The sequence below is a fragment of the Drosophila takahashii genome, chromosome 3L (genome assembly GCF_030179915.1).
Source record: "Drosophila takahashii strain IR98-3 E-12201 chromosome 3L, DtakHiC1v2, whole genome shotgun sequence".
NCBI lineage: Eukaryota > Metazoa > Arthropoda > Insecta > Diptera > Drosophilidae > Drosophila > Drosophila takahashii.
In genome coordinates this window covers 19,798,910-19,809,446 of record NC_091680.1, presented here as the reverse complement: position 1 = coordinate 19,809,446, position 10,537 = coordinate 19,798,910, and the positions used below count along the sequence as shown (strand labels likewise).

At 42.3% G+C, this 10,537-nt stretch overlaps 2 protein-coding genes across 2 annotated transcripts; one reads left to right on the top strand and one right to left on the bottom strand.

The window, feature by feature from the left end:
- Window positions 1-234: 234 nt before the first annotated feature.
- LOC108066294 (protein argonaute-2) lies at window positions 235-7,126 on the top strand. The gene is made up of 8 exons (XM_017154750.3): window positions 235-437; window positions 500-571; window positions 1,606-2,507; window positions 3,106-3,194; window positions 3,248-3,857; window positions 4,662-5,675; window positions 6,302-6,672; window positions 6,737-7,126. Exons 1-8 carry the CDS (start codon window positions 422-424, stop codon window positions 6,825-6,827), a joined length of 3,165 nt encoding a protein of 1,054 aa, XP_017010239.3. The 5' UTR covers window positions 235-421; the 3' UTR covers window positions 6,828-7,126.
- LOC108066295 (T-cell immunomodulatory protein) lies at window positions 6,838-9,101 on the bottom strand. Its single transcript, XM_017154751.3, has 2 exons — window positions 8,796-9,101; window positions 6,838-8,737 (listed from the first exon to the last, which is right to left on the bottom strand). The coding sequence occupies exons 1-2, from the start codon at window positions 8,986-8,988 to the stop codon at window positions 7,137-7,139; spliced, it is 1,794 nt and encodes a 597-aa protein (XP_017010240.2). The 5' UTR covers window positions 8,989-9,101; the 3' UTR covers window positions 6,838-7,136.
- Window positions 9,102-10,537: the final 1,436 nt, after the last annotated feature.

Below are 10,537 nucleotides of genomic sequence, written 5' to 3'. Positions count from 1 at the left end.
TGACGACTGAACTCCAGAAGGGCTAAAATATTATTTAAAGGCAACGTTAAATAAGTAAAGTGGTTTTACTATTGGTATACGCCTTCAAAAGGCTTTCCCCAGTGACTCCTGATATTACATCAAAATCAAGTTTTTGATGAAGTGAAAATATAAACTGAAGCTTAAGAATTAATCGACGTATGTAATTAGATAGTAAAACTTATAGTAAATAAATATTTCGCGCCTATTCGATAGCTAAAATTCGATAAGCGACTAGAAAAAGATAACATTTCCATAACAGCTGTCCGGCTCGATAAGTAATCGCTCAGCCTCCGGAGTCCGGGTCTCCCATCACTAAGTGAGACCTTAAACAAAGTGCAACACGCAAAAAGATTCGGAGATTTTCTGAAGGAAAATTAATCAAATTTCTTAAAAGTTCAAGATGGGGAAGAAGAATAGTGAGTTTCCCGACATGTACCCTTTGTATATATTAAATTTAAATGACTAATTACCACCCCAGAGTACAAGCAAGAAGAGGAAAAGGCGCCTGCAGCTCCTGCACCAGCGCAACAACAACAGCAGCAACCACAAAGTAAGTTTATTTACTGCAATTTGTCAGCGTTGGCAAAAAATGTTCTCGATTTCTATATATGTATATAGATGTACATTTACTGTGCAGTCGGGGGAAAAAATAATCTAGTTTTAGGGGTGATCAGATATAATGCTCCAGAAGTTTTCTATTTTACGGGGAATCACCACATTCAATGCACCCATGATGAAATAAGGTGAGCGTGCCTGTATTGGTGGAAATCGGTTTCCTGATTATAGCATTTACAGTGCCCTCTCGATAGTTAGAACTAACAGTCAGCAAAAGATTGCTATTTAATTTTTTTTCTATATTTTAAAAAATTTATATTTTATATTTTAATTATTAAGAATTGTTGAATAGTTAAATTCTTAACTTTTTATCAGCTGTTAAACAAGTTAAAATTTAATTTGAAGAAATTTAAGCAATTCAGCTGTCAAAAAGGAATTGAAAAAAAAAATAAATTTGAATTTCTGGCAAAGAATTTACTGTTTTTCGACTTAACCTTTAACATTTAATTCTTAGAATAAGTCAAAATGAAAATATTTTAAAATTCTAACTTCAAGCAGTAGCTTTTAAAATGCTCAATATTTGACAAACAATTTGAAAAATAATTGGTTAATTACTTTTTGAATGTCCACGTACTTTCATTAAAAACGTGAAAAGCCCAGAAGAACATAATTTTCAAACTGGTTTCTCGTTATGTATAGACAACTCTACATTTAAATTTTTTTCATGGAATCCTTTGGAAAAGCAAACCTTTGCGGCCGTTTCGCAAGGCCAAAAACTCAAACCAAACAAATATAGTGTTAAAATTATTTTTTTTGCAAACCAACATGTGAATAAGATTTGATTTTTTGGACCCCCAAATGTACGTAATGCAGGCTTTCTATTGGTTGTATGTAATAATGACCAATAGAATAACTATAGACTATAGCAAACATGTAAATACCAAAGTTCTAGAATTTTTAAAATTGTTGTTTAAAATATCATCAAAGACACATACTTAAAATATTTGATTTAAAATATTTGTATTACAGCTGCGGTACGTCAGGCGGCCCCCCAGGCATCCACCAGTTCCGGAGCATCTGGCTCTGGTGGGCAGCAGAGCGGCGGAGGATGGCAGAAGCAGGGCGGCGGCGGACAGGCAGGCCAAGGATGGGGCGGACAGCAAAAACAATCGCAGGGACAGCAGGGCCGTGCGCCTTTTCAGCAACCCAGAGCTTCACAGCAGGATCAGGGACATCAAGGTGGCTACCAGCAGCGCCAGCAGGGGCAGGGGGGATACCAAGCCCAGGGCCAGCAGGCGAGAGCTCCGCAGCAGGATCAGGGACCACAAGGTGGCTACCAGCAGCGCCAGCCAGGACAACAGGCTCAGGGCAGATACCCGCAGCACCAGCAGGGCCAGGGGGGATACCAGGGCCAGCAAGGGAGAGCTCCACAGCAGGATCAACAAGGTGGCTACCAGCAGCGCCAGCAGGGACAACAGGCTCAGGGCAGATACCCGCAGCACCAGCAGGGCCAGGGGGGATACCAGGCCCAGGGCCAGCAACCCAGAGCTCCACAGCAGGATCAGGGCCAACAAGGTGGCTACCAGCAGCGCCAGCAGGGACAACAATACCAATCCCGTGGACCGCCACAGAGAGGAGCGCAAGCAGCCCCAATGCTACCGCAGCCGGCGGGCAGCATCAAGCGAGGAACGATCGGCAAACCCGGCCAGGTGGCCGTTAACTATCTGGACATTGACATGTCGAAAATGCCACCCATGGCCTATCACTACGATGTGAAGATCATGCCTGAGCGCCCGAAGAAGTTCTACAGGCAGGCCTTCGAACAGTTTCGCATCAATCAATTGGGCGGTGCTGTCGCCGCCTATGATGGCAGAGCCTCCTGCTACTCGGTCGATAAGCTGCCGGTGAAGACCCAAAACTCGGAAGTCACTGTAAGTTGTGCTTGTCTTTTGTATGCAAATGTGTAATAATAACCGGGTTCGGAAATTGACACACATGTTAAAAACATGCAAAATCGTATTTTACAGTGTGAACAAAAATGTTGACATGTGTGTCAAATACAAAGGTGTTAAAATGTGAAAATAATTGTTAACACACACACAGCTTACTTGTGTTTTTTACACAATGTGTTTTTAACACGACGTGTTTTTTAACACAAATAAAAATTACTGACATTAACAAGTCGAAGGGAAAATCATGATATCTTATAAGTTACTTTAAACCATTTCAAAGCATATATGAATTCTTATACTATAGAAAGCCGTGTATTTTTCAGTTCAACATACAATTCTGACACTTTAATGTCAAAAACTCATTGTGTCAATAACACGTCGTGTAAATTACACAAATGCCATGTGTGTGTTATTTATGTTTCTAACATATGTAGTATACAATTTTTTACACACAAGTCAATAACTTTTTTGAACTTAACACTTTGAAATTTAACATGTTAATAACACAAGTTTTGTATAGTGTTTGTTATTTTCCGAACCCTGAATAATAACTTTACTTTCTCTCTGCAATGGCCAGGTGACAGATAGTAATGGTCGCACTCTACGCTACACGGTGGAAATAAAGGAGACCGGTGATTCGGAGATCGATTTGAAGTCGCTAAACAAGTAAAAAGCATAGAGTTTTGAAGATATAACATTTTTAACACGCCTGCTTGCAGCTACATGACTGAGAGGATCTTCGACAAGCCAATGCGAGCCATGCAGTGCATGGAGGTGGTGATGGCTGCACCCTGCCACAACAAGGCAATTCGAGCCGGTCGCTCCTTCTTCAAGATGTCCGATCCCGGTAAACGTTGGGAACTGGACGATGGATACGAGGCCCTGGTCGGTCTATATCAAGCCGTCATACTGGGCGATAAGCCATTCCTAAACGTAGACATTTCGCATAAATCCTTTCCCATTGCCATGCCGGTTATCGAATATCTGGAGCGATACGGTCTAAAGACGAGAATTAACAACACTACTGATCTGGGTTATTCGCGACGCCACATCGAGCCGTTCCTAAGAGGCATCAATGTGGTGTACACACCACCTAAGTCGTTTGCCACCGCTCCAAGGGTCTACAAAGTAAATGGGTTATCTCAAAGCCCGGCAAGCAGTCAGACCTTCGAGCAGGATGGCAAGAAAATCACAATTGCGGACTACTTCAAGAGTCGCAACTACAAACTGCAGTATCCCCATCTTCATTGCTTGCACGTTGGGCCGGCGGTGAAAAATATTTTACTGCCCATCGAACTCTGCACCATCGAGGCAGGTCAGGCGTTAAATGTGAGTATACCAATTGGAGTTTTTATACCCTTGCGGAGAATATTATGATTTCAGTCAGAATTTTGCAACGCAGTAAAGGAGACGTTCCCGACCACATAAAGTATATATATTCTTGATCAGCATCACTAGAATCGATTTAGCCATGTCCGTCCGTCTGTCCGTCCGTCCGTCCGTTTCTACGCAAACTAGTCTCTCAATTTTTAAGCTATCGGGATGAAATTTTCCCAGAAGTCTTATTTCTATTGCAGGTAGTATATAAGCCGTAACCGGCTAAATCGGACAAATATATCTTATAGCTCCCATAGGAAGAATCGGAAAAAAACGTAAAAAAAAATCTAGCTTCTGTGGTTTTTAAAATATTACCTTCTACTTTTGGGAACATTATTATTTAAATATTTTTAAATTTCAAATTATAATTAATTTTTTAAAATATAGGATCATTATATCGTTTAGCTGCCTTGGGAACGGTCAGAAAATTAAATGGAAATTAATGGAACAAAATTATATTTTTGTTTTCCTTAACATTTTCAAATTTCAAATTAAATTTAACAAAATTTGGACGGCTGTATTATATAGCTGCCATCGGAAGGATCAAAAATTTAATGCCAAAATTATACGAAAGCAGCTAAAATTTAGATTGTTGTAACATATACGCAAGTATATCTATATTTTATGTTTTTTTTAAGTTAATAGTAAAATAATAATGTTCTGCAATGGTAAATTCCTTTCTTGTTATAAATATTTTATATCAATTCCGTTGGTTAACCCTTTTGAAATATTCCTAAATATGTATTTATTTTGCAGCGCAAGGATGGAGCCACTCAGGTGGCCAACATGATAAAGTTTGCTGCCACATCGACGAACGTGCGAAAGGGCAAGATTATGGATTTGCTGAAATTCTTCCAGCACAACGCTGATCCGACCATCAGTCGCTTCGGGATTCGCATTGCCAATGATTTTATTGTGGTCAGCACCCGGACCCTCAACCCACCGCAGGTTGAGTATCAAGGAAACAAGTGGTGTCCAGTGAGGAACGGATCGTGGCGCATGGACAGCATGCGGTTCCTGGAGCCCAAGCCCAAGGCCCACAAGTGGGCCATAGTTTACTTCGATCCGCCGCAAGGTCGTAAGATGCACTTCAACCAGGTGGGCGACTTCGAGCGCCAAGTGCTTAACCAAAGCAAGTCGGTAAGCATGAGCCTGGCCGCAAAGGCGGAGTTTAGGACGTTCAAGGACGAGCGCAGCCTGGACGAGGTCTTCGGGGATCTTAAGCGCAACCAGTTCGATCTGGCCTTCGTAATTATTCCCCAGTTCGGGGCATCGTATGACACCATCAAGCAAAAGGCCGAGCTGCAGCATGGCATTTTGACGCAGTGCATCAAGCAGTTTACGGTCGAGCGAAAACTTAATCCCCAGACCATCGGAAATATCCTACTCAAGGTGAACTCCAAGTTAAATGGCATAAACCACAAGCTCAAGGATGATCCCCGAATGCCGATGCTTAAGAACGCCATGTTCCTGGGCGCCGATGTGACCCATCCCTCGCCCGATCAGCGCGAGATTCCCAGCGTGGTGGGCGTGGCAGCCTCGCACGATCCCTACGGAGCCGCCTACAATATGCAATATCGTCTACAGCGTTCGGCTCTGGAGGAGATCGAGGACATGCAGTCGATCACGTTGGAGCACTTGCGCGTATATCAGCAGTACCGCAAATCCTATCCGGAGCATATTCTATACTATCGAGATGGTGTGAGCGACGGCCAGTTCCCTAAGATCAAGAACGAGGAGCTTAGGGGCATTAATGCAGCCTGTGCCAAGGTGAGTCTAGTTTTATACAGGGTTCGGAAAATAACACACACTGTAAATAACTTGTGTTATTAACAGGTTAAATGTCACAGTGTTAGGTTCAAAAAAAAGTTATTGACATGTGTGTTAATTAATGTAGCCTACATATGTTAAAAACATAAATAACACACACATGTCATTTGTGTTATTTACACAACGTGTTTTTTACACAGCGTGTTTTTTACACAGCGCAATGAGTTTTTGACATTTAAGTGACAGCTCACAATATATGTAAATAAATTGATTCTGCCTACCGTTACTAATATAATGTGTCTATTTTATAAAAAATTTATATGTTTTTGGTTATGGAAAATTTTTTCCAAATATTTATCGAATTAAAAAATTGTTTTTCACATTTTAAACTTTTGTATTTGACACACATGACAACAACTTTGCTCACATTGTAAAATAAAATTTTTCATGTTTTTAACATGTGTGTCAAATTCCGATCCCTGGTTTTATAAACTATCTAAGATTGTTATTTGTATTTGTATTTTATTATTACGTGTCATCCTAACGCTACAAGTTTGGAACTTATAAATTAATAATAATAATAATAATTAATAATTAATATAAATTAATTACTTGCCAACATCCAGGTGGGAATCAAGCCCAAGATTTGCTGCGTGATCGTGGTGAAGCGTCATCACACTCGCTTTTTCCCCAACGGGGAACCATCGCAGTACAACAAGTTTAACAACGTGGACCCCGGAACCGTGGTCGATCGCACCATCGTGCATCCCAACGAGATGCAGTTCTTCATGGTCAGCCACCAGTCCATCCAGGGAACGGCCAAGCCTACGCGCTACAATGTGATTGAGAACACGGGCAATTTGGACATCGACCTGTTGCAGCAGTTGACCTACAATCTGTGCCACATGTTTCCCCGCTGCAATCGCTCGGTTTCGTACCCGGCTCCGGCCTACTTGGCCCATTTGGTGGCGGCACGCGGTCGTGTTTACCTCACTGGGTAAGTCAATGTTTTCTCCTTCAGCTTTCCTTCAATCACCTCTAATCGCAATTTTATTTTACAGAGCCACTAGGTTCCTGGATTTGAAGAAGGAATACGAGAAGCGCAAGATTGTGCCCGAATTTATGAAGACTAACCCCATGTACTTCGTTTAAGAAACGAGTATTACGTGTTAATTGTAATCTTTTTATATTTATCACATTTCTTAAACCATATACATATATATCAGATGAAAGGGACTCACTCTGTTGATTGCATTATGAGCTTGTTTTTGAAGTGATGTCTTGATTGATTTACATTTTTATTCTTACAATTTGCGGCAATCCAAGGCGTCAATGAGATGGAAAAGCTCATAATGAAATCCACAGGTGCGGTCCTTAATTTGGGCATATTGATAAACGTTAAATAATCATACAATAATAAACTCAACTGACTTTTGGTTGAAACAAAACGGGTTACTTAGTTTACATCGCATCGAAATGGAATCTGTGGGACTCCTGCAGGCGCTCCTGTTTGTCCTCGCGCTTCTCTTTGATGTACAGCACCAGGATGATAAAGACGATAACCAGGCAGGTGCCGCCCAGCGCAACGACGCTCATCAGGATGAGTTTGCTGGGCGTGACGAATAGCTGGGCCTTCCAGTGGGACGGATCGTTCAGCGGTTTGGGCACCACAATAATTTGTGAATTGGGTATGAGCTGCGTCCAATTGCGCAGCTTGCTGCCCAGTCCCACGGTCAGTTGATCCACGAAATTCGGCGTTCGGCCCAGGCCAAAGCAAGTGTACGGGAGTTGTAGAGCGAAGTACGAGGCCTGCGGCAGTTGAACGCTGCTGCCGAATTGCTGATCCCCATCCTGGGTGGTGGTGGTGTAGGTGATGCGGGGTCCTGGCAAATTGGTGCCATACGTGCGCTTTTTCCTGCCCAAGGGAGTGCGACGCTCCGGATTCTGCTTGTTATCCAAACCGGTGAGCACAATCACCTTAACAAAATTCGCATCGTAGTCGAGGGTGTTGCGGAAGGCGAGGGGCTGGTATTTACCCTTTGCGTCCTTTCTGATCAAGATCACATCGAGCACGCCGTCCTGGTAGAAGTCGTAGAACGCCCCGGCCACCGTATTGTTGCCCATCGGGGAGAGGGCATTCCAGCGAACCTCGAAAGTGCGCTTCAACGGCTTATTGCACGTCGTGCAGGCCACATTCTCCAGCAGGAAAGTCTGCATCACCGAATTGCCCACATTCAGGGGCTGCAGCGTGACCAGAAGATCCGGATAGCCATCCAAATTGAAGTCACCGCTTCGCGCCGTAATGGTCCGCAGGTAAACATCATCCGACTCGGGCGGCACAAAGGCCCACGTGATGCCCTGCGGATCGCGGAAGTTGACATGGAGATTCCGGAAGTCCGAGCCATCGTACACCATGATCGAGGAGTTGCGGCAGTTCGCATGGATGCAGAAGGGCACCACAATATTCTGCACGCCCTTCAGCTCGAAATCCATGAACACCGCCTGCCCGATGTGGTAGTCATGGCCTCCGATCGGCTGGAACTTGATCTCGTACTGGTAGCTGAAGTCCTCCTTCTTGTCCCGCTCGTCGATGCCGTGCCACACCTCGTAGGAGTTCTCCGTCTGCAGGAACAGATCAGCCAGAAAGTCCCCGTCAATATCGACATAGGCATTTGCATTCGGTATGCTCAGCAAGTTGCCCTTGACCTCTGTGGGCTCTGCCTGATGGAAATGCTCCGGAGGCAGCCGACTGCTGTTGAATATCCAGAAGGTGCGCACTCCCATGGCATCCAGTCCGTACAAATCGATAATCATGTCGCGATTAAAGTCCAAAGCCATCACCTCTCCCTTGCTGGTGAAGAGCGCCTCCTTGGAGCACTTCAGTTCGGTGGTGTTGCCCCAGTTCACATGCACTTCGTAGATGTCCTTGTCCCCCGTCTTCAGGTTAACCATGACGTCCATCAGAGCGTCGCCATCGAAATCCCCGGGAATGACGCTCACAATGGTCTTATCTCCGTACTGGCAGTAGGGCCCCAGTTTCAGCAGGGGCTCCGTGTAGTGGCCTGTGTGCAAATGGAGGGGAAATTAATAAGGGGCACTTTTCTGGATACCATTACATACCATAGAGAATCTGCAATGTCTTCTGGTCGTCGCGGATCACAAAGACATCCGTGAGTTCGTCTGAATCAAAGTCCCCGAAGGCAGCAACAATGCCCTCTTTAATGTCCGCAAACACCTTGTCCGTGATATCGCTGGCATGGATCAGGCTTCCCAGGGCCAGGAGGAGCCCCAGTACCAAGGTTTTTCGGATCATTTCCGTTTTTGAATTTCCACAGATTGCGTTATTTTGTCTTTTGTTATTTTACTCCAGAAAATCAATAGTGAATCAGATGTGGGCCGAGTGATGAGCGTTTCCACTGTCGCGTCACACATTTATCGATAACTCTGAAGTGTGTTTCCACTGCGTCCGAAAACATCAAACCCATTTAGCAGATTTTATGAAAATAATTTCCAGAAATGTAGATATTTTTAAACACAACATATTAAGTATTTGAAAAAACAAAAGTAATAGAGTTACCGATAGAGTTGCAAAACTTATAACAAAAAATATTAAAATAAAAATAAAAAAATATATTTGAAATTAAGGAATATTTCAAAAATTATTAATTTCCAAACATCTTTTTTAATTATCCTCAACTACTTTGTAATTTTTTTATACCGTTGCAGAGGAAATCATTTTCCGAGTTCCGTGCCGTGGCCAAGGTCGTTGGTTGCACACATTTCTACTCGTAATAATATAACTTAATAACTTGATTTGTAAAAAAGTTTTAGCAATTTGTAGCAATTTTTTTATTAAATCTAGCCACTTTTTTATTCAAGTCTACCCACTTTTTGCTTCGGAAATTCTGCCAGCAGTGCACCGTTGGTCCACTACTAGAATTCCCATTCATTAACAATTTGCTAATAACAATAAACAAATCATGGATCGAGCATCGATGGTTTCTGGGGGGGTCGAGTTGCACAACATATGCTGGGTATTGTTGAATTTCAGTCAGCTGTTCCATACAAAGTTAACCTTCAGAAATTTCAGCAATTCAACAGCCTGTGTTTGCAATGCCAAAGTAAGTATATTGTGAAAAATATATATAAATATTTGAAAAAATGTAATTACTTATTATAACAATAATAATTAATATTGCTTTAAAAGCATAACTAAAAGACAGCTTAGGAAGCTTATTTTGTTATATAATTTTTTTTTTATACCCGTTACTCGTAGAGTAAAAGGGTATATTGTATTCGTGCAAAAGTATGTAACAGCTAGAAGGAAGCGTTTCCGACCCCATAAAGTATATATATTCTTGATCAGGGTCACTAGCCACGTCGATATAGCCATGTCCGTCTGTCTGTCCGTCCGTATGAACGCTGAGATCTCGGAAACTATAAAAGCTAGAGGATTGACATTTTGCATGCAGATTCTAGGAGTTCCTACGCAGCGCAAGTTTGTTTCAAAACACGACCCCTCTAACGCCCACAATCGCTTATATACGATTTTAAAAATTTCAATATTTCGGAAAAGTAAAAATGCAGTTTTATTGTGTTTATCAATACCTATCGAAATGTAGAAAAAAATTTTTAAATCGGACCATTCGTTAAAAAGTTACGGCAGATCAAAGTTTTTATCTCGGGTATCTGATAGTCGGGGCACCCGACTATAGCGTTCTCTCTTGTTATTGTTTTTGATTCTGGAGCATTTTGCGATTGGCATTTTGTTAAGCAACTAAAATGAGCATGTAACGGAATGAGCAAGTAAAATGAAGATGTAACAAAATAAGCAAGTAAAATGATCATGTAACAAAATGAGC